General features: G+C 41.7%; 1 protein-coding gene across 4 annotated transcripts in view; it reads right to left on the bottom strand.

The window, feature by feature from the left end:
• The window catches only part of Srp54 (signal recognition particle 54), a 117,185-nt gene that overhangs the window by 43,087 nt on the left and 50,710 nt on the right, over positions 1–23,388 (bottom strand). For 3 of the 4 annotated variants that reach the window (XM_045154381.1, XM_045154380.1, XM_045154382.1), the window contains exons 15-16: positions 17,333–17,428; positions 15,137–15,637 (exon numbers count right to left, since the gene is read on the bottom strand). In XM_045154381.1, the coding sequence (XP_045010316.1) occupies positions 15,546–15,637; positions 17,333–17,428 (188 nt within the window). In that variant the 3' untranslated portion in view covers positions 15,137–15,545. Of the gene's footprint in view, positions 1–15,136; positions 15,638–17,332; positions 17,429–23,388 lie in introns of those variants that run through there. The other variant, XM_045154383.1, reaches the window with a different exon arrangement.

Raw genomic sequence — 23,388 nt, 5'->3', positions numbered from 1 at the left:
ACTAAAACAAAGAAAAAACAAATCTTAATTTTTTTAAATTTAATATCTCTAGCTAAGCATATCCGTCTATTACAAATTTAACCTTGATTAAACTCTTTTTGGGCCTGGGCAGCAGGACGTAGCCAGCCCTGATGCCAGTAGCCCAGTTCCAATGAAGTTACCTGTAGTCATTCTTTTCTCTTAGAAAGCTTATAAGCCAAGCCTCAAAGTTTAATGCTGTCTGTACTTAGAATTTTTAAACTTTTATCTGAATAGTCCATAAAACTTGGCTTACCAATCCAGAAGTAAGTATCAAGTCCATGTCTATTTTTTTTTAGTTGTAAGTATAAAGTCCATGTCTATTTTTTTAAAGAAAAAGTTCCAAAAAATTAACATCCACATGGTCAGGTTCATCTCAGCTCATTAGACAGCTTTAAGGTTTGCTGAGATAAACTTCCAGACCAGGTACAGTTATGGAGGAAGGAATATTTACTGAAGCTTATAGATCCAGGGGAAGTTCCATAATGACAGAAAAAGCTGGCCTGCCTTCACAGGCCCAAGCAGAGAGAGAGAGAAGCACAAACCTTTAGAAATACAAAAGCCATTGGCAAACTGAGGTGAAGGGGAAGAGAAAGGGAACGAAGAGATGTCAACAAGTAAGTACAGGTTATAGAAGCAAAGTTTAGTGCACTAAATATGAAGAGTGCCTCATAACTCATGAGGGTACGCTCACCCGCACACACCAATTACTTCCTCAACGACTGCCTCTCATGGGGTGCACTAGTCCGTTGGGGGTCCCAGAGCCCCACGTTGGGCGCCAGATGCTGGGCTCCTTCCCAGTCAGGTAGTGCTGAGGGAAAAACCAGGCCTGCTGGTTCCTCCCTAGGGATGAGCGTTGGATGACTCAGAAACCTCTCCTGGCCACCGGAGAAAAACCACACTGAGTTGGGAGTCTTTTCAATGCAGAAACTCACAGAAACAAGTCGTTTTATTACTCTGAGCAGTTGCCTATATCATGTTGGGGACAAAGGTGGGGATTTTGGGATGGGGGAAGAGGTAAGGGCCAATAGTAAACTTTAACTATTGAAATGGTAATTACAATTGCCACGCGGAGGTAGCAGGCCAGAAGCCATTAGGGGTCTTGCTGAGTCCTAGCTGGCCAGAGACAGGTCGCCAAACTTTAGCTAGGCTCAGGAAGTTCCACTAGGCCTCACGCCTGGGCCTTTTAGGGCCCAACAATAAGGGTATAAATATTAAGAGAAGTGCTTACTGGGCAGTTTGATAAGCATAGTATATACATTTTTCCAGACATCAGCAGATGTTACAACCCCAGGGCTTATGACTACCCTTGTTTTAAGTTTTCAGTATCAGAGACATATTCCACCCCATGTAGCGGGCCTCCAGTCCAATTGGAGGGCAGTTGGTTTCCACCATGACAGACGTGCCACTATGGTACACGTTGGCTCATTTGGCCTGGCTAGCCAATTATAAGGCTTGCAGTGTCCACTGTTGAGTTTCTTCACTGGTGGTAACTCTTTCTCCCATTGAACTACATGTAGAATGCCTTCTTCCAGCTTTCTGTCAGCTGCTCTACATGGAGGAGGTTTTCAGCTCAGTTCCAGCAGGATTTCTCAGTGGCCTTGCAGCCCAAGTATGTGGAGTCTTCAGCAATAGGGTCTTACCATCTATTGTTGGTGGGAAACTAAGGGCATTGGCAATGGCCTATAATGTTTTGGGAGCTTCAGGGACCTCCCTGGCCAACAACTCACTGGAGGTATCCCATCCCTGGAACTGAAAATTTTCTAACAACGATCTATGGCTCCTGAGTGTTCCATTGCTCGAAACCAGAGGATTCCATATGATTTATTTGCATCCTCTTAAATTTTGATTAGCCCTCCCTCCACCTTTCCTTTACTCAATCTCTTCCCCTGACTTCACTTTGGGCCTTTTCACCCCTGTTAATCTATTCTTCTACTTACATATATATAATACCAACATATTAAGTACCCTCCTCCTTTATCCTCCCTTTATATCTCCTTTTTAACTTACTGGCCTCTGCTACTGAGTATTATCCTTCTTACACAGAAGTCCAATCATCTGTAGCTAGGATCCACATATGAGGGAGAACATGTGGCGCTTGGCTTTCTGGGCCTGGGTTACCTCACTTAGTATAATCCTTTCCAGATCCATCCATTTTTCCTGAAGATTTCATAACTTCATTTTCCTTTTTTTAAGTTTTTTCATTTTTCGTGGTAAGGTCTCACTCCAGCTCAGGCTGACTTGGAATTCACTATGTAGTCTCAGGGTGGCCTTGAACTCTCTGCAATCCTCCTACCTCTGCCTCCTGAGTGCTGGGATTAAAGGCACGCGCCAACATGCCCAGCTCATAACATCATTTTTCTTTGCCGCTGAGTAGAACTACATTGTATAAATGTGCCATATCTTCATTATCCACTCATCAGTTGAGGGACATCTAGGCTGTTTCCATTTCCCAGCTATTATGAATTGAGGGGCAATAAACATGGTTGAGCATATACTTCTAAGGAAATGGGATGAGTCCTTAAGATATATGCCTAGGAGTCCTATAGCTGGGTCATATGGTAGATCAATTTTTTTTTTTTTTTCGAGGTAGGGTCTCACTCTAGCTCAGGCTGACCTGGAATTCACTATGGAGTCCCAGGGTGGCCTTGAACTCATGGCAGTCCTCCTTCCTTTGCCTACTGAGTGCTGGGATTAAAGGCGTGTGCCACCACGCCCGGCTAGATCAATTTTTAGCTGTTTTAGGAACCTTCACACTGATTTCCACAATGGCTGGACCAGATTGCATTCCTACCAACAGCGTAGAAGGGTTACTCTTCTTCCACATCCCTGCCAACATTTATGATCATGTGTTTTCATGATGGTGGCCAATCTGACAGGAGTGAGATGGAATCTCAATGTAGTTTTAATCTGCATTTCCCTGATGACTAGTGACGTAGAACATTTTTTTAGATGCTTATATGCCATCCGTATTTCTTTGTTTGAGAACTCTATTTAGCTCCATAGCCCATTTTTTAATTGGCTTGTTTGACTTCTTATTTTTTAACTTTTTTAGTTCTTTTTATATCCTAGATATTAATCCTCTGTCAGATGTATAGCTGGCAAAGATTTTTTCCCATTCTGTAGGTTGCCTTTTTGCTTTACTCACTGTCCTTTGCAGTAAAAAATCTTTGTAATTTCATGAGGTCCCAGTGGTTAATCTGTGGTTTTATTGCCTGAGCAATTGGGGTTATATTCAGAAAGTCTTTGCAAGACTAATATGTTGAAAGGTTTCCTCTACTTTTTCCTCTAGCAATTTCAGAGTTTCAGGTCTGATGTTAAGGTCTTTAGTCCATTTGGATTTAATTCTTGTGCACGGAGAAAAAGAAGAATCTATTTTCATCCTTCTAAAGATACATATCCAGTTTTCCCAGCATCATTTGCTGAAGAGGCTGTCTTTTCTCCAATGAGTATTTTGGGCATTTTATCAAATATCAGGTGGCTATAGTAACCTGGACTTATATCTAGGTCCTCTATTCTGTTCCATTCATCTACATATCTGCTTTTGTGCCAGTACCATGATGTTTTTGTTACTATGGTTCTGTAGTATAGGTTAAAGTCAGGTATGGTGATACCTTCCGCCTTATTTTTGTTGCTCAGTATTGTTTTAGATATTTGAGGCTTTTTATGATTCCAAGTGAATTTTTGGATTGTTTTTTCTATTTCCATGAAGAATGCCTTAGGAATTTTGATAGGGATTACATTAAATATGTAGATTGCTTTTGGTAAAATGGCCATTTTCACAATATTGATTCTTCCAATCCAGGAACAAGGGATGTTTCTCCACTTTCTAGCGTCTTCTGCAATTTCTCGCTTGAGTGTTTTATAGTTTTCATTGTAGAGATCCTTTACTTCCTTGGTTAGGTTTATTCCAAGGTACTTTACTTTCTCTGATGCAATTGTGAATGGGAATGATTCTCTGATTTCATCCACTGTATGTTTGTTGTTAGCATATAGAAATGCTACTGATTTCTGTGTATTTGTTTTGTATCCTGCTATGTTTTTGTAGGTGTTTATCAGCTCTAAAAGCTTGCTGGTAGAGTCTTTAGGGTCCTTTGTGTATAGAATCATGTTATCTACAAATAATTATAACTTGATTTCTTCCTTTCCAATTTGTATCCCTTTTATATGCATCTCTTGCCTTATTGCTATGGCTAAGACTTCCAGTACTATATGAAATAAATGTGAGGACAATGGACACCTTTGTCTTGTTCCTGATTTTAATGAAAAAGCTTCCAGTTTTTCCCCATTCAGTAATATGTTGGCTGTAGGCTTGTCATAAACAGCCTTTATTATATTGAGATATGTTCCTTCTATTCCCAGTCTCTGTAGGACTTTTATCATGAAAGGATGTTGGATTTTGTCAAATGCTTTCTCTGTATCTAATGAGATGATCATATGATTTTTGTCCTTCAGTCCATTTATATAATGTATTACATTTATCGATTTGCATATGTTGAACCATTCCTGCATCTCTGGGACAAAGCTTACTTGGTTAGGGTGAATGATCTTTCTGATATATTCTTGTATTCTGTTTGCCAATACTTTGTTGAGAATTTTTGCATCTATGTTCATGAGGGAGATTGGTCTGTAATTTTCTTTTTTTGTTCTATCTTTGCCTGGTTTTGGTTCAGGGTGATGCTGGCTTCATAGAAGGAATTTGGTAGGATTCCTTCTTTTTCTATTTTATGGAAAAGCTTAAAAACAATGGCGTTAGTTCTTTCCTGAAAGTCTGGTAAGATTCAGCAGTGAATCCAACTGGGCCTGGGCTTCTTTCAGTTGGGAGATTTTTGATAACTGTCCGGATCTCCATGCTTGTTATAGGTCTCTTTAAGTGATTAATCTCATCTTGATTTAATTTAGGTAGGTCATATAAATCAAGGAAATCATCCATTTCTTTCAGATTTTCATACATTGTGGAGTATACACTTTTATAGTATGTCCCTATGATTTTTTGAATTTCTCTGGCATCTGTTGTGATGTTACCTTTTTCATCTCTAATTTTAATTTGTGTTTCTTCTCTTTCTTTTGCTCAGATTTACTAAGGGTTTATCAATCTCGTTTATCCTTTCAAAGAACCAACTCTTTATTTTATTGATTCTTTGGATTGTTTTTTTTTTTTTTTTTGCTTGTTTGTTTGTTTGTTTCTGTTTCATTAATTTCTGTCCTAATCTTTATTATTTCTTCCCATCTACTGCTTTTCGGTTTACCTTGTTCTTCTTTTTCCCAGGCTTTAAGGTGAACCATTAGGTCATTTACTTGCAGCCTTCCTAATTTCTTAATATAGGCACTTAAAGCTATAAATTTACCTCTTAGGACTGCCTTCATTGTGTCCCAGAGATTTTGGTATGTTGTATTCTCATTATCATTTGACTCTATAAATTTTTCGATTTCCCTCTTGATTTTTTTCATTGACCCATTCATCATTTAGTAGTGTGTTGTTTAATTCTCATGATTTTGTGTATGCACTATAGCCTTTCTTGCTATTGATTTGTAGTTTGATTCCATTGTGGTCAGATAGAATACAAGGAATTATTTCAATTTTCCTGTCTTTGTTAAGATTTGCTTTGTGTCCTAATATATGGTCTATTTTAGAGAATGTCCCATGTGCTGCTGAAAAGAATGTATATTCTGCAGCATTTGGATGAAATGTCCTGTAGATATCTGTTAGGTCCATTCTTTCTATGACCTCATTTAGTCCAGATGCCTCTCTGTTTATTTTTTCCTGGGATGACCTGTCAATTGATGAGAGTGGGGTCTTTAAGTCACCCACTACCACTGTGTTTGGTGTTATCTGTGACCTTAGTTCTTTTTTTATTTTTATTATTTATTTATTTTTTTGACCTTAGTTCTAATAGCATTTCTTTGATGAATTTGGGGGCTCCATGTTAGGTGCATATATGTTTATAATTGTAATGCCCTCCTGTTGGAGGGTGCCTTTAATCAATATATAGTGACCTTCCTTATGTTTCTTAACTAATGTTGAACGGAAGTCAACCTTATCAGATATTAGGATAGCAAACCCTGCTTGTTTTCTAGGTCTATTTGCTTGAAACACCATTTTCCATCCTTTCACCCTAAGATAGTGTCCATCCTTTGTTGAAAGGTGGGTTTCTTAGAGGTAAAAAATTGAAGGATCCTACATTTTAATCCAGTCTGTGAACCTATTCATTTTGGTTGGGGCATTGAGGCCATTGATATTAAGAGATAGTATTGAAAAGCTGGGCGTGGTGGTGCAAGCCTTTAATCCCAGCACCTGGGAGGCAGAGGTAGGAGGATCTCGGTGAGTTCAAGGCCACCCTGAGACTACATAGTGAATTCCAGGTCAGTCTGAGCCAGAGTGGGACCCTACCTCAAAAAACCAAAAAAAAAAAAAAAAAAAAAAAAAAAAGCGAGCGATAATATTGAAAGGTGTGTATTCATTTTTGCCATTTTTTTATGGTTCTTCCGGTTTTATCTTTGCTCTCTTTTGTTAACCAGTATTTGAATATTGTTTGTTTTTTCCACGTTCCTTATATGTGTGCTTTTCTTTTTTTTCAGCATGGAGGATTCTTTCAAGTATTTTCTGTAGAGCTGGTTTTTTGTCTTCAAATACTCCTTTAGCTTACTTTTGTCATAGAATGTCCTTATTTCTCTGTCTATTTGAATGGATAGTTTTGCAGGATAAAGTAACCTTGGTTGACAGTTGTTATCTTTCAGGACTTGGAATACATCACTCCATGCTCTTCTGGCTTTTTTAAAGTTTGTGTTGAATAATCTGCTGTAATCCTGATAGGCTTGCCTTTGTAGGTCACTTGATTTTTCTCTCTGACTGCTTTCAATATTTTTTCTTTGGTTTGTGTGTTTGGTGGTTTGACTATAATATGGCAAGGAGAGGTTCTTTCCAGGTTTTGTGTGGCTGGAGTTCTAAAGGCTTTCTGTATCTGCATTGGCACCTCTTTCCCAATTTGGGGGACGTTTTCTTCTATGATGTTGTTGAAGACGCCTACTATATTTTTGGAGGGAAATTCTTCTCCTATTATGCCCTCAATTCTTATATTTGATCTTTTCATAGTGTCCTGAATATCTTGAAATTTCCACTCATTCTTTTCTATAAGTTTGTCTTTCTCTTTGTTGGACTGTATTAGATCTGCCACCTGGTCTTCTAGCTTAGATATTCTGTCCTCTCTCTCATCCATTCTGCTGGTGAGATTTTCTACAGAGTTTTTTATTTCATTAACTGTGTTCTTCATTGCTAGTAATTCTGACTGGTTTTTCTTTATTATTTCTATTTCCTTATTTATGTCTAGTATCAATCTCTTTATTTCATTAAATTTGTGTCCTATGTTTTCTTTGATTTCCTCTTTGATTTTTTCTTTGACTTCTTTGAACATATTTATAATCATTCTTTTGAAATCTTTTTCAGGCATTTCCTCTAACTTGTTCTCACTGGAGGTCATTTCTGATGTATTAATACTTTTTGGTGGATTTTTATTGTCTTGATTTTGCATGTTTCTTGTGTTATAATGTATATATTTTTGCATCCTGGATTATTTAATGATTGGATTTTCTAGTTAACTGGGTATTATTAAATGTATCAGATAATCTGATGTTATATTGAAAGACCCAAGAATTCAGAAGCTCAGAAATACTATCACACTCCAAGGGGAGCTTAAGTGGACTCCCTGCATACCTCAAACTCCAGGCTTTACTCTCTGTTGGAAGCAAGTAAAGAATCCCTCTTCTCATTATATCAGAGCCCACTCCTAATATAAAACTAGGTAAAAAGGGCATGAGATAGCCCTCAAGGGTGGGAAATGAGTAATGAAGTGAACCACTTATTTGGTTTCTGTAAATAGCCTTACACTATAAGCCTTAATAGCCCACACTGTAAGCCTTAGTAGCTCGCACCATAAACTGTAGCAGCCTGCCTCAGACCACCAAGGTCATAGGAGGCTGATACCAGACTCTGCTAACCCCACCTAAGGAATTGCGCAAAGGCTGACCTCCAAGGTCATAGGAGACTGATACCACACTCTGCTACCCCCACCTAAGGACCTGCGCAAATGCTGACCTCCAAGGTCATAAGAGAATGATTGGTCCACAAGGGGCTTGAACAAATTAAACTAATTGGCTTAGAAATTATGGGGTGGCACAAACTGACTGGCTAACACCCTGCGGGCTCCTGATATTAAAAAAATGATTGATCTAATGCACAGGCTTTGTTAGAAACCCTATAAAAACTGCCCCGTTCCTGCATTCGGGGCTCTGCAGTCCTCTACCCCCGTGCAGTGTACGACTGTGGGCCCCAGCGCGCTTGGAATAAAATCCTCTTGCAGTTTGCATCAAGACCACTTCTTGTGAGTGATTTGGGGTGTCGTCATATCCGGGAAGAGTGTGGGGGACCCCCAGCTGGGTTTTTTTTTTATCCTTTATTTATTTATTTATTTTACAGTGACAGACACAGAGAGAAAGACAGATAGAGGGAGAGAGAGAGAATGGGCGTGCCAGGGCTTCCAGCCACTGCAAACGAACTCCAGACGCGTGCGCCCCCTTGTGCATCTGGCTAACGTGGGATCTGGGGAACCGAGCCTTGAACCAGGGTCCTTAGGCTTCAAAGGCAAACGCTTAACCGCTAAGCCATCTCTCCAGCCCCCAGCTGGGTTTTTTTCCTTTAATATAACTTCAGGGAAGAAGCTTAAGGCATTAGATGTGGCTCTCAAGGCTCTCAGCATATTTATCCAAGAGTAGGTATTATGACAACCAGATCCTCCAACTGTCCCTTAGGGTGTGTTATGCCCCAACCATACCCTTAATCCTGACAACAAGTAGATTAACATTTCTGATCTGTTGAGGGTTCCAAGTCAGTTTGTGACCAGGTGAGACCCTTCCCTGGTGTAATCCCAGTTACCTCTGTTCCTGCCTGGGTCCTGCTGTCAGTTCAATTTGGTGTGGCCGGGTCCCTGGGCCACTGCTCTGTTCCCTGGAGCTGGGCACTGGCGGTGGGGGAGGGGAGGCTGCCGCTGTTGCTCTAGTTCTCTTGCTGTTCCACGTGTTCTTCTACCTTGTGATCTGCTCCTCCATTGTTCACTGCCGCTCTCCCTTCACGTTTCTTGAGTTTGCACAGAGCTCCACTGTGAGTGGAAGCTCCCCTCACCCGGCTTTTCCTGCTGCTTAAGCTGAGCCTGGTGGCTTTCTGGTGCACTGCCGCCGCTGCGATCAGCAAACCTGCCAGAGCTGCTTCTGCCGGCCTATGTGGGCTCTGGATGCTCTGGATCTCTCCTACTTCTCCACTGCTGTTTCAATTTCCTATACACCTCACTTTTTAGTAAAAGTGTGTATTTTGCTGAGGTTATTTTTTTGGATTTTTCCCCCTAGGCTGCTTTGGTGTGGTACATCTGCCGCCATCTTAACCAGAAGTCACACTGACATAGTTTTTAACAGAGCTCAAATTCTTTGGCTGGTTTCTGCAAATAGTAAAATGCAGGCTGGAGAGATTGCTCTGTGGTTAAGGTGCTTGCCTGCAAAACCTAATGACACAGGTTTGATTCCCTAATAGCCATGTAAAAGCAGTGTACAAAGTGGTGTATGCATCTGGAACTCGTTACAGTGGCTACAGGCCCCTGGTGCGCTATTCTCTCTCCCCTCTCTCTGCATAGTAATAAATAAAATATATATATATTTTTTATTTTTTCAAGGTAGGGTCTCACTCTATCCCAGGCTGACCTGGAACTCACTATGTAATCTCAGGGTGGCCTTGAAATAATGGTGATCCTCCTAGCTCTGCCTCCCAAGTGTGGGATTAAAAGCGTATACCACCACATCCAGCAAATAAAATATTTTTAAATAGTAAAAAGCCCTAATGTTCCATATACACAAGCATCAGGCTTTTTTTTTTTTTTTTTTTTTTGATGGGGAAGGGGGGATTCATGGTAGGGTCTCACTCTGGTCCAAGCTGACCTGGAATTAACTATGTAGTCTCAGAGTGGCCTTGAACTCATGGTGATCCTCCTATCCCTGCCTCCCGAGTGTAGTGCTGGGATGAAAGGTCTATGCCAACATGCCCAGCTCTTGTTTCTTTTATGTTTTTATTTTTATTTATTTATTTGAGAGCAATAGACAGAGAAAAAGGCTGGGAGAGAGCGAGAGAATGGCCAGGCCAGGCCCCTGGCCACTGCAAATGAACTCCAGACACGTGTGCCCCCTTGTGCATCTGGCTAATGTGGGTTCTAGAGAATTGAGCCTCGAACCAGGGTCCTCAGGCTTCACAGGCATATTTAACTGCTAAGTCATCTCCCCAGCCCTTGTTTCTTTTTTTTTTTTGAAACTTTTTTTTTGGTGCATGTGTATATGCGTGCACATGTGTGTGGACATCAGAGGTAAGCCTCCTGTGTCATCGCCAGGAATACTGTCCCCCTTAAAATTTTTTTTTTTTTGAAATAGATATAAGGAGGCAGAGATAGAGAAAGAGACAGAATGTGTGCACCAAGGAGGGCCTCCAACCCACTGTAAACAAACCTCAGACACACACAACACCTTGTGCATCTGGCTTATATGGGTCCTGGGGAATTGAACCTGGGTTCTTAGGCTTTGCAGGCAAGTGCCTTAACCTCTAAGCCACCTCTCCAGCCTTAATTTATTTATTTTTATTTGGGAAAGAGACTGAGAAAGAGAGAGAGAAAAAGACAGAGTGAATGGATATACCAGGGCCTTTAACCACTGCAAATGAACTCCAGACACATACATCACTTTGTGCATCTGGCTTATGTGGGTCCTGGGGAATTGAACCTGAGTCTTTTGACTTTGCAGGCAAGCACCTTAACTGCGAAGCCGTATCTCCAGCCCCCCCCTTTTTTTTTTTTTTCATTTTTTGAGGTGGGATCTCTCTCTCTGTAACCCAAGCTGACCTGGAATTCACTGTGTAGTCTCAGCGTGGCCTTGACCTCCTCAGTGATCCTCCTACCTGTCTCCTGAGTGCTGGGATTAAAGGTGTATGCCACCGTACCTGGCTAGTTGAAGTCTTGAACATGTGTTGGGTGGTTGTAGTGTTGTAGATAGAAATTCTCTGGAAAGACCACTCCACAGCCAGAATGGCTTGTTGGGCCCTGAAGGCCCGGGTGTGAAGCCTAGTGGAACTTCCTGAGCCTAGCTAAAGTTTGGCGATCTGCCTCTGGCCAGCTAGGACTCAGCACAACGCCTAATGGCCTCTGGCCTGTTACTTCAGCATAGGAGTTGGAATTCCCACGTGCGCTTAGAACCAATCATTTCAAAAGTCACGTTATACTATTGGCCCTTACCTCGCCCCCCATCCTAGAATCCCCACCCTCGTTCTCAACACTAGATAGGCAACCGCCTGTAACAATAAAGTGAGTTCCTGCTTCTACCAGACTCCTGGCTTGGTGGTGAACATGTCGACACCTGGCCTGGTCCTTCCTCAGCACTACCTGCCGGGGGAGCCTGGCAATGGGTAAAAGTAGTTTATTTCTGGAGGCCAAAACGCTTGAGGTAGTCCTCCAAAGCAGCTTTGGCCAGGAGATTTTATTTCCATCTTATAGTTCTCATAGACCAAGGGAGGGGTAAATGAACAAATAAGATGTGACAATTTGCATATTAATTATTTCTGTAGTCAGGCCACCCTAACAATGAACTCCATTTTACTTCGTTTTAGTCTAAACTGTCTTTCCCTATCATCTTTTTGCACCCTTTCTGGACAGTTCTTTGGGATTTTTCCATCTGCTGACATAGATAAGTTTTACCTCCTCAGCAATTAACTCTTACAGTAATTCAGTGAATCAGTTCAACTTTTAGCTTCTTTTCTACCACACTATCAGCAGAATGCAATTACTCTTTGACCCTCATCCAAAGAGTGGTCTTCTGGATTGGGGAAGGTCTTCCTCTCCAACAGAGGGTGCAGCTTTGGGAGGAACATACATGGTGATGGAGGAAGAAGACACCTGCCTAACCAACCACATCAGCTCAATCAACCATGGTGATTAATAGATGACAGATGTCACAACCAGATCGCCCTCATCTAGTTGCATCCTTTTTTTTTTTGAGAGAGAACGAGATAGAGTTGGTGCACAAGGGCCTCCAGCCACTGTAATCAAACTCCAGATACATGCCACCTCATGCACATGTGAGACCTTGCACATGTCTTTGTGCATCTGGCTTATGTGGGATCTGGGGCATCCAAACATGGGTCCTTATGCTTCAAAGGCAAGCTCCTAAACTGCTAACACAACCCGCTAGCCCTAGTTGCATCCTTTGTAATATTTTTCCAAAGATACTTTGGCTTAGCTAGGTGTGGTGGCACATGCCGTTAATCCCAGCACTCTGGAGGTTGAGAGGTAGGAGGATTGCAGTGAGTTCGAGGCCACCCTGAGACTACACAGTGATTTCCAGGTCAGCCTGGGCTAGAGTGAGACCCTATCTGGAAAAAAACAAAATCAAAAATCAAAACTTGAAGCTGGGTGCGGTGGCACAAGCCTTTAATCCTAGCTCTCAGGATGCTGATGTAGGAGGATTGCTGTGAGTTTGATGCCAGCCTGAGACTAATTCCAGGACAGTCTGAGCTAGACCAAGACCCTACTTCAGAAAACCAAAATAAAATAAAAATTTTATTTGGGCTGGGGGTGCAAAGACTGGTGCATGCATCTGGTATTGAGTTGCATAGGCAAGAGACTCTGACACACCCATATATACTAACACTCGTGCATGGGCAGTTGCACAAATAATTAAAATTAAAAAAAAAAACCTGCCATTAAGGCTACAGAATTTAAGTTTAAAATGCACGTTGGGGGCTGGATAGATGGCTCTGAAGATAAAGCAATGGGCCTGAGCTCAGAGGCCATGTAAAGATGGGCATGGTGATACTGCTGTCTAGAATGTGGGCACTCTGACAGGAGCTAGAAGAGGTGGAAGCTCCAGAAGCTCCTAGGCCAGCTAGATTGGTGAATGCACACAGTGGTGAACGTATGCAGTGGACAGTAAGGAACAGCACCTAAGGTGAGACCAACATTCTGACTTCCACACACTGTCACATACACACACACACACACAAATATGTTTTGTTGTTATTTTTCAAGATAAGGTCACTATAGCCCAGGCTGACCTGGAACTCACTCTGTAGTGCAAGGCTGGCCTTGAACTCACAAGATACTCCCACATCTGCCTCCCAAGTGCCTTATCAAGGGCATACCCACACCCCACCACACCCAGCTAGATTTTTTTTTTTTTTTTTTTTTAAGATTTTCAAGCTGAGAGAGACAGAGAGAAGAGAAATAGATAGAATGGGTGCACCAGGGCCTCCAGCCACTGCAAAGTAATTCCAGATGCATGTGATACTTTGTGCATCTGGCTGTTATGTGGGCACTAGGAATCAAACTCAGGTCGGTCCTTAGGCTTTGCAGTCAAGCTCCTTAACCACTAAGCCATTTCCCTAGCCCCTAATTTTTAAAAAATATTTATTATTTATTTTTTTTTTAATTTTTATTAACATTTTCCATGATTATAAAATATATCCCATGGTAATTCCCTCCCTCCCCACCCCCACACTTTCCCATTTGAAATTCCATTCTCCATCCTATTACCTCCCCATTACAATCATTGTAATTACATATATACAATATCAACCTATTAAGTATCCTCCTCCCTTCCTTTCTCCACCCTTTATGTCTCCTTTTCAACTTACTGGCCTCTGCTACTAAGTATTTTCATTCTCACACAGAAGCCCAGTCATCTGTAGCTAGGATCCACATATGAGAGAGAACATGTGGCGCTTGGCTTTCTGGGCCTGGGTTACCTGACTTAGTATAATACTTTCCAGGTCCATCCATTTTTCTGCAAATTTCATAACTTCATTTTTCTTTACCGCTGAGTAGAACTCCATTGTATAAATGTACCACATCTTCATTATCCACTCATCTGTTGAGGGACATCTAGGCTGGTTCCATTTCCCAGCTATTATAAATTGAGCAGCAATAAACATGGTTGAGCATGTACTTCTAAGGAAATGAGATGAGTCCTTTGGATATATGCCTAGGAGCGCTATAGCTGAGTCATATGGTAGATCAATCTCTAGCTGTTTTAGGAACCTCCACACTGTTTTCCACAATGGCTGGACCAGATTGCATTCCCACCAGCAGTGCAGAAGGGTTCCTTTTTTTCCACATCCCCGCCAACATTTATGATCATTTGTTTTCATGATGGTGGCCAATCTGACAGGAGTGAGATGGAATCTCAATGTAGTTTTAATCTGCATTTCCCTGATGACTAGTGACGTAGAACATTTTTTTAGATGCTTATATGCCATTCGTATTTCTTCCTTTGAGAACTCTCTATTTAGCTCCATAGCCCATTTTTTTATTTTATTTATTTATTTGAGAGAGAGAGATACAGAAATAGGCAGGTAGAAAGAAAGAGAGAGAGAGAGAGAATGGGCATGCCAGGGCCTCTAGCCACTGCAAAGGGACTCCAGAAGCATGTACCCCCTTGTGCATCTGGCTTACGTGGTTCCTGGGAAGTTGAACCTGGGTTCTTTGTCTTTGCAGGCAAGCTTCTTAACCGCTAACCTATCTCTCCAGCCCCCTAAATTTTTTTTTTTTAATGCTAGTTGAACACAAAACATCATACATTGTGAACTGTAAACAAATTCTTGATTTGTATTTAAATGGAAGAAGTAATATTTTCTATGATAAAATCACTTTATTGGGCTGGAGAGATGGCTTAATGGTTAAGGTGTTTGCCTGCAAAGCCAAAGGATTAGGGTTTGACTCTCCATGATACATAAGCCAGATGCACAAGGGACGCATGTGTCTGGAGTTCATTTCCAATGGCTGGAGGTCCCCTGATGCACCCATTTTCTCTCTTTTGCTTCATTCTCTCAAGTAAGTAAATAAATAAAATTTAAATTTAAAAAAGCACTTTATTATGAGATAAATAAAAATTTTCTAATACACATGGTTCAATCACTCTAATACATTTTCCATTAAAGGTTTTTTTCCAGACTTAGGTTTTCCATGAAAGGTCTCTACTGGATTTTGTCTACCCTCTGGGTAACATAATGATCACTTTTACTACAAAGAAAGTGAACACACCAATGTATAACCACTTTGAAGTTTATTTTACAGCACTTTCATTCAGACATCATGTAATTTACTGACCAGGACTTTTTACAAATGTAATGCTTGGCCTTTGAGATAATTAAAAATCTTCAGGTACTAAAATTTTACATCATGATCTGTTTAACTTAAGAAAATGTTATAATGGTGAAACCTAAAAGAAAGAAATATAATGACTTTCACAAAAACCATATATTCTTCCCTTATATCAAAAGAAGGGAAGAAAGAAAAGGAAAACAAAAAAAGAAAAGGGAAAAAGAGAAGAAAAAGAATGAGAGCAAGACAGGCAAGAAAATACTTTTTCCCCTCCAGTTGCAAAAAGGAGGAAAAAATCTGAGGTCTCAGCAAATAATGTAATCAACTAAGTCAGTTTACATTAAGGCATCTTCTTTACATATTGTTGAATCCCATCATGCCTTTCATGTTGCCAGCAGCACCCTGTTGAAACTGCCTCATCATTGACTGAAGTCCTGCCATGCCACCTAGAAGGAAGGTAGGGTAAAGGCACCATATTAACTTCTAAGTGCATGAAAGCAGGTTCATCATCATCCTTAAAGAACATACCAACTAGCTGGGCATGGTGGCACGCACCTTTAATCCCAGTACTCGGGAGGCAGAGGTGGGAGGATCGCCATGAGTTCAAGGCCACCCTGAGACTACATAGTGAGTTCCAGGTCAGCCTGAGCTAGAGTGAGACCCAACCTTGAAAAACCAAAATAAATAAAGAAAAATAGAAAGAACATACCAACTGAAACTTGTATTATAGCCACTATCGTCCTCTATAAAAAATAAATAATGCATCTCACTAATTCAGTGTAAAGAAAAAGAAAATATGAGAAGATCTGTCACACAATCAATAAACCTCTAAAGGAATGTATTATTATTATTTCTTCTGGTAGGATTGTCTACTTTTTAGAATTATCTACATAAAAAGTAATTAATGGGCAAGTCAGCCTGGGCTAGAGAGAGGCCTTACCGCAAAATACCAACAAAAAAAAAGTAATCAATGGGGGTTGAACAATGCCTCAGTGTTGTTAAAGGCACATGCCTGCAAAGTCTGCCAGCTAGGTCTAATTCCCCAACCACCCAGATGAAACTGGACAGGCATTCATTTGCAGCGGCAAGAGACTCTGGCACACTTGTATATATTCACACACAAATTTCTGGTTTTCTGTTTTTTGTTTGTTTTTTTGAGGCAGTGTCTGGCTCTAGCCCAGACCTAGAATTCCCTATTTAGTTTCAGGTTGGCCTTGAATCATGGCAATCCTTCAACCTTAGCCTCCCAAGTACTGGGAGGGAAAAGGAGGGATGGGAAGGGGAAATGAGGTATAGTGGCACATGTCTGTAATCCTAGCACTCTGGAGAAGGAGGCAGAAGAATCAGAGGCTCAGGGTCATCCTTAGCTATACAGCCTGGGCTATGTAAGATCCTGTCTCAAACAGATAAGCAACATGATTAAATAATTTACTCAAAAATTGTACTGGAGCCAGGCGTGGTGGCACATGCCTTTAACTCCAGCACTTTAGAAGCAGATGTAGGAGGACCGCTGTGAGTTTGAGGCCAGCCTGAGACTACATAGTAAATTCCAGGTCAGCCTGGACTACAGTGAGACCCTATTTTGAGCCGGGGGGGGGGAGGTTGAGGACGGGATACAAAACCCTAATCAAAAATTACACTGGAGCTGCGTTTGGTGGTGTATGACTGGGAAAGCCATGGCTGGAGTAGTGCCAGTTCAAGGCCAGCAGGCTTTATACAAGACTCTTAAAAAAAAAGGGAGGGGGGATTGCTGTAGAGATGGCTCAATAGTTAAAGGAGGCACTTGCTGCTTGTAAGCCTAACAGCCTATGTTTGATTCCCTCAGGTGCACAAAGTGGTGCATGCACCTGGAGTTTGTTTGCAGAGCCAAAAGGCCCTGGTGCACCTATACTCACTCTTTCTGATTTTCTATCAAGTAAACAAATAAAATATTAAAAAAAAAACAGGAGCAGCAAAAAACAAGTACAACTTCAGCTTATCTAGAGCATAAACCAGTCAACTGGGATTCTGATAGCCACCATCCTCAAACCACAGGCCTTTATAACGCATTCTCATAACTTCTACAAGGAGAATTTACCATTAAAACACAAACCTTCTAAATTAAACTGTGTAATAACAAGAGAGAAGAACTTTGTATTTACCCATGTGATGAAGAACTCTTGGATCCATCATTTTGGCCATCTGCTGATTCAATTTTGCCATCTGTGACTGACTCACATTCTTAGACATGTCACCACCTGATGAAACAAGGTTTGTGAGTCAATATAGGATGTAATACAATCAGAGCATCATGGAAAGCTTAATGAACTGAGTAAATACACAGAAATATTCTCTTATAATCTTATCACCCTATAGAATTATTTCTAGCTCTATATTTTTTCAATTATATATATATTTTTTTTAAATATTTTTTTTTATTTACTTATTTATTTTTTGAGAGTGACAGACACAGAGAGAAAGACAGATAGAGGGAGAGAGAGAGAATGGGCACGCCAGGGCTTCCAGCCTCTGCAAACGAACTCCAGACGGGTGCGCCCCCTTGTGTATCTGGCTAACGTGGGACCTGGGGAACCGAGCCTCGAACCGGGGTCCTTAGGCTTCACAGGCGAGCGCTTAACCGCTAAGCCATCTCTCCAGCCCTTCAATTATATTTTTGAGGAAAATAAATTCTATAGCAAAGAGTATTAATATGTCATTATAAAAATTATTTCCACTGGGCATGTGGAGCATGCCTTTAATCCTAGCAGAGGTAGGAGGATCATCAAGAGTACGAGGCCAGCCTGAGACTACAGAGTGAATTCCAGGTCAGTCTGGGCTAGAGCAAGACCCTACCTCTAAACAAAACAAAAACAAACAAACAACAACAACAAAAAACTGGCCAGGGGCTTGGTGGTGCACACTTTTAATCCCAGCACTTGGGAGGCAGAGGTAGAAGGACTGCCATGAGTTCAAGGCCACCCTGAGACTACAGGGTGAATTCCAGGTCAGCTCTGAGCTAGAGTGAGACCCTACCTCGGTTAAAAAAAAAAAAAAGTAACATGGGGCATAGCCAGCATCTTTCTTCCTCTCCTCTGTTGGCCCTATAGCAGCAGGCAAGTAGACCATCCCAGAGTGGCAGGCCCACACCCAGCAGCCTGTCATGAATGAGCAAGGTGGTGTGGGGAGGACTGCCACACTGAGAGCGTCAAAGGACATAGAGGACAGCTTAGCCTGTACATGAGCATGTTCAGCAGGCTTTAAAAGACCAAGTGTGACTATGTGGACATGTAGGTGCCCCTTGTATTAGAAAGAGGTATCTATCACCCCAAACAATAAGGGACACAAGATCATCAATCAAGTGATAACTGAAATGAATATGCTAAGAGCTTTTACTGCATTTAAAATAGTTTAAAAGGGGCTGGGGAAATGACTTATTGGTTAAAGCACTTGCCTGCAAAGCCAAAGGACCCAGGTTTGATTCCCCAGGACACACATAAGCCAGATGCACAAGGGGGCACACATGTGTCTGGAGTTTGTTTGCGGGGGCTGGAGGCCCTGCCTTGTCCATTTTCTCTCTCTCTCTCTCTCTCTCTCTGCTTCTACCCCTCTCTCTCAAATAAGTTAAATAAATAGTATAAAAGGACTAGGGAGATGGCTTAGTGGTTAAGGTGCTTGCCAGCGAAGCCTAAGATGTTCAAATCTACAGGTCCAACATAAGCCAGACACACAGTGATGCAAATGCTCACTGTCACACGTACACAAGGGGGTGCACATGTCTTGTTCATTTGCAGCACCTAAAGGCCCTGGTATGCCTATTCTCTCTCTCTCTCAAAATAAAATAAAATAAAAAGTTTCAAAATATGGCTGGGGTTATAGTTCCATGGTGAAGTGCTTGCCTACCATGCAAAAGGTCTCAGGTTGAAGTCTCAACACTGAGGCACAGGGAGGATGGGGAGTGGAGAAGAACCAGTGATGGAGAAAGTTTCCATTGGGTAATGGTTAGTTAGTACTCTGGACTCTGAGAACCAGTGAAGTGAGAGAAGGTTGAACAAGGTAGAGTTTAGTGATGTAGGTTAAGCGAGGAAACTATTGGTGATAATTGAATATACAAAAGTGGGTCTGACAGAACTTAAAGACTTAATATATACCTGAGAGACTCTGTGAGTTAAACTTTGCATGATGTCAAGGACTGTTCACAAACTTAGTCAAACCACCACAGCACAAGGACAGCAAACAAGAGAAGCACACCCACGGCCAGAATACATAAAAGATCACTTAGAAAAGATCTATATAGTTGTTGTTGTTTTGTTCTTTTGAGACAGGGTCTCACTCTAGCCCAGACTGACTTTGAACTCACTCTGTAGTCCAGACTGGCCTCAAACTCACGGTGATCCTTCCATCTCAGCCTTTGAGTGCTGGGATTATAGGCATGAGCCACCATATCTGGTTTTATTTTGTGATAAGGTCATACTATGTAGCCCAGGCTGGCCTGCAGCAGTGTGCATGCGAGTGTGTGTGTATGGGCAAAGCATGCCAGTCTCCTGCACTGTAAATGAATGCCTGTCTGGATCAATGTGGGTGCTGGGGAATAGAACACAGGCCAGCAGGCTTTGCAAGCAAGTGTCTTTAAGCACTGACCCATCTCCCCAGGTCCATGGACAGCAACTTTGGATCCTCCTGTCTTAGCCTTCCAAGTACTAGGATCACAGGAATGCACTACCACACTCAGCTGAAGATCCGTACTTCTGAGAGACAGGAAGCCAAAGGTTTTATTAAGCACAACAATGAATAAACAGAATTGCCTCAGCAGTATTATTTATTTCAACAGAACACTTAGTAATAGGGCTGGAGAGATGGTTCTTGCCTGTGAAGCAAAAGGCCCTGGGTTCGATTCCCCAGTACCCACATAAGCCAAATGCACAAGATGGTGCATGCATCCAGTGTTTGTTTGCAGTGGCTAGAGGCATGCCCATTTTTTTCTCTCTGTCTCTCTCTCAAATAAATAAATAATTTTTCAAAAACAGAACATTTAGTAAGAATGAAAAGCAAACCTGTCCCTGGTTCTCTGATCATAGCTGGCTGATCAGAATAAATTATGTGAATAAGACTAAAAGGTAAGCTGGGTGTAGTGGCACACACTTTAAATCCAGGCACTCAGGAGGCTGAGGTAGGGAGATCACACTGAGTTCGAGGCCAGCCTGGGCTACCTAAAGTGAAATCCTGTCTTGAGAAAAGCAAAGAGGAGGGCAAACAGGGAAAGGGAAAACAAAGGAGGGTGGCAGGAGGCGATTATGAGCAAGGTAGACTGTATTTGAATGAAGTGTATTTGAATAAAAATGACATGAAGGGTGTGGTGATGTACACCTTTGGTCCCAGCACTCGGGAGACCGGGTGGGAGGACTGCTATGAGTTTAAGGCCAGCCTGGAACAACAGAGTAAATTCCAGGTCAGCGTGGGCTACAGTGATACCCTCTCTTGAAAATATAATACACAAAATAAATCCCAGTTGGAATAAGAAGTAAAACAAAAAATAATCTGGAGCTGGACAGATGGCTTAGTGGTTAAGCGCTTGCCTGTGAAGCCCAAGGACCTCCGTTTGAGGCTCGATTCCCCACGACCCATGTTAGCCAGACGCACAAGGGGGCGCACATGTCTGGAGTTTGTTTGCAGTGGCTGGAAGCCCTGGAGTGCCCATTCTCTCTCTTTCTCCCTGCCTCTTTCTCTGTCTGTCACTCTCAAAAAAGAAAAGAAATGAAAAAAAAAAAGAAACAAATAAAAAATCTGGACAGAGGTAGGAGTTCCATGTCAGCCTGGGCTGGAGTAAGACCCTACCTTGAAAAAGCCAAAAATCAATCAATCAACCAATCTGGTCTGAGGCTATAGCTTGGTGGCGGAGCCCTCCCGACTCTATCATGCATGAAATTGTAGGTTTAATCGCCAACTAAATAAATACTAGAATAAACCCAAAAATGAAGAGAAGAAAATTTAGGTGACTACTGTGGTATCAACATAGGAAAAGCTTTTGTGACGATAAAATAAATCAATGAAAAAGATAATGTCTTGGGCTGGAGAAAAGGCTCACCAGTTAAAGGGCACTTGCTTGCCAAACTTGATAGCCTGGGTTCCATTCAACCATTCACGCTATCTGCCTCTTTCTCTCTCTCTCAAATAAATAAAATATTCAAGAAAACAATCTAGGGCTGGAGAGATGGCTTAGCAGTTACGGTGCATGCCTGCAAAGCCGAAGGACCCAGGTTTGATTCTCCAGGTCCCATGTAAGCCAGATGCATATGGTGGCACATGCATCTGGAGTTCATTTGCAGTGGCTAGAGGCCCTGATACGCCCATTCTCTCTCTCTCTCTCTCTCTGTCTCTAATAAATAAATAAATAAAAACAAATCTTAAAAAAAAAAAAGAAAACAATCTAAAATGCAGTATGTTCATACAGTAATTTTCTTAGTATTTTTTTTTTTTTTTAATCAAGGTAGGGTCTTGCTCTAGCCCAGGCTGACCTGGAATTCACTATGTAGTCTCAGGGTGGCCTTGGACTCATGGCAATCCTACCTCTGCCTCCTGAGTATTGATATTAAAGGCAGGTGCCACCACACTGGCCAAAAAAAAATTTTAAGATGGGATGTTTTGGGCTGGGGAGATGCTTTAGCATTTAATGTACTTACTTGCCTGCAAAGCCTAAGGATCCAGGTTCAATTCCCCAGCATCCACGTAAGCCAGATGCACAAAGTAGCACATGTGTCTGAGTTTGTTTGACGGTGGCTGGAGGCCCTGATGCACCCATTCTCTCTCTCCCTATCTGCTTCTTTCTTTCTCTCTCTCTCTCTCAAATAAATAAAATAAAAATAAAAATAAATTTAATGGACTATCAGGCTGGTGACATGGCTTAGTGGTAAGGCACTTGCTTACAAAGCCTAAGGACTCATGTTTGACTCTCTAGGTCCCATATAAGACAGATACACAGTGATGTAAGCAAACAATGTTGCACATGTGCACAAGAGGTACACACATCTAGAGTTCAATTGCAGTGGCTAAAGACCCTGGTGCACCAACCCCTCCTCTCTTGCATTATGCAAACAACAACAACAACAAAAACCCAGAGCAGGCATGGTGGTACATGGCTTTAATCCCAGCACTTGGGAGGCAGAAATAGGAGGATTGCCATGAGTTCAAGGCCACCCTGAAACTACACAATGAATTCTAGGTCAGCCTGGGCTAGAGTAAGACCCTACCTTGAAAAATCAAACAAACAAACAAAAAAACACACACCAGTGTGTTTGACTTGCCTCAAAAAAAGAAAGAAAAAAAAAAAAAAAAGAAAGAAAGAAAGAAAGAAAAAAAAAGGAATCTTACTGGATATAGCAAGACCCTACCTTGGGAGGGGGGTAGGGTGAGACAAGGAATCTCAATCCAGGAATGGTGGCACACACCTATAATTCCAACATCCAGTAGGCTAAGGAAGGAGGATTATTATGAGGACCAGGTCAGCCTGGGCTAGAGACCCTGCTTCAAAACAAAACAAAAAAATGAAATCCCCCCCTCCCCGACTCTCTCTCCCTTCACCCTTCTCTCTTTGGAGACAGGGTTTTCCTTTGTAGCCCAAGCTGGCCTCAAGCTCAAGGATATCCTCCTGACTCAGCTTCTTGAGTGCTGAGACTGTAGATCTTCATAATGCTTAGCCAAAAAGGGAAATCTTGAGGGATATGGAGAAGTAACGCTAGGGATCAAACTCACAGCATTGGGTATGCAAGTCAAGCACTCTACCATGGAATTAGACCCACAGCCCTAAAAATGTAAACTTTTGTTTATTAAAAACACATAAGTAGGTGGCACATGCCTTCAATCCAAGCATTCAAGAGGCTGAGAGACATAGGAGGATCCCCATGAGTTCCAGGCCAGCCTGGTCTAGAGGGAGAGATATTCTGCCTTGAAAAGAAAAACAAAAACAACAACAAAATGGATGAGTTTGAAGCTATCCTGTGCTAGAGTGAGACAAAAAGACAGATGTACAAAGTGGTGCATGTGTCTGGAGTTTGTTTGTAGTGTACCCATTTCCCCCCCCCGCCCCCGCCACAGTCTTTCTCTGTCTCTCTGCTTGCAAATAATTAAACAAGTGGTGCATGTGTCTGGCAAAAAATAAATAAATAAATAGCTGGGACTGCTGGCACATGCCTTTAGTCCCAGCACTAAGGAAGATTGAGGTAAG

Source organism: Jaculus jaculus, chromosome 7, assembly GCF_020740685.1.
Source record: "Jaculus jaculus isolate mJacJac1 chromosome 7, mJacJac1.mat.Y.cur, whole genome shotgun sequence".
Lineage (NCBI taxonomy): Eukaryota > Metazoa > Chordata > Mammalia > Rodentia > Dipodidae > Jaculus > Jaculus jaculus.
This window is presented reverse-complemented; position numbering and strand designations above follow the sequence as displayed.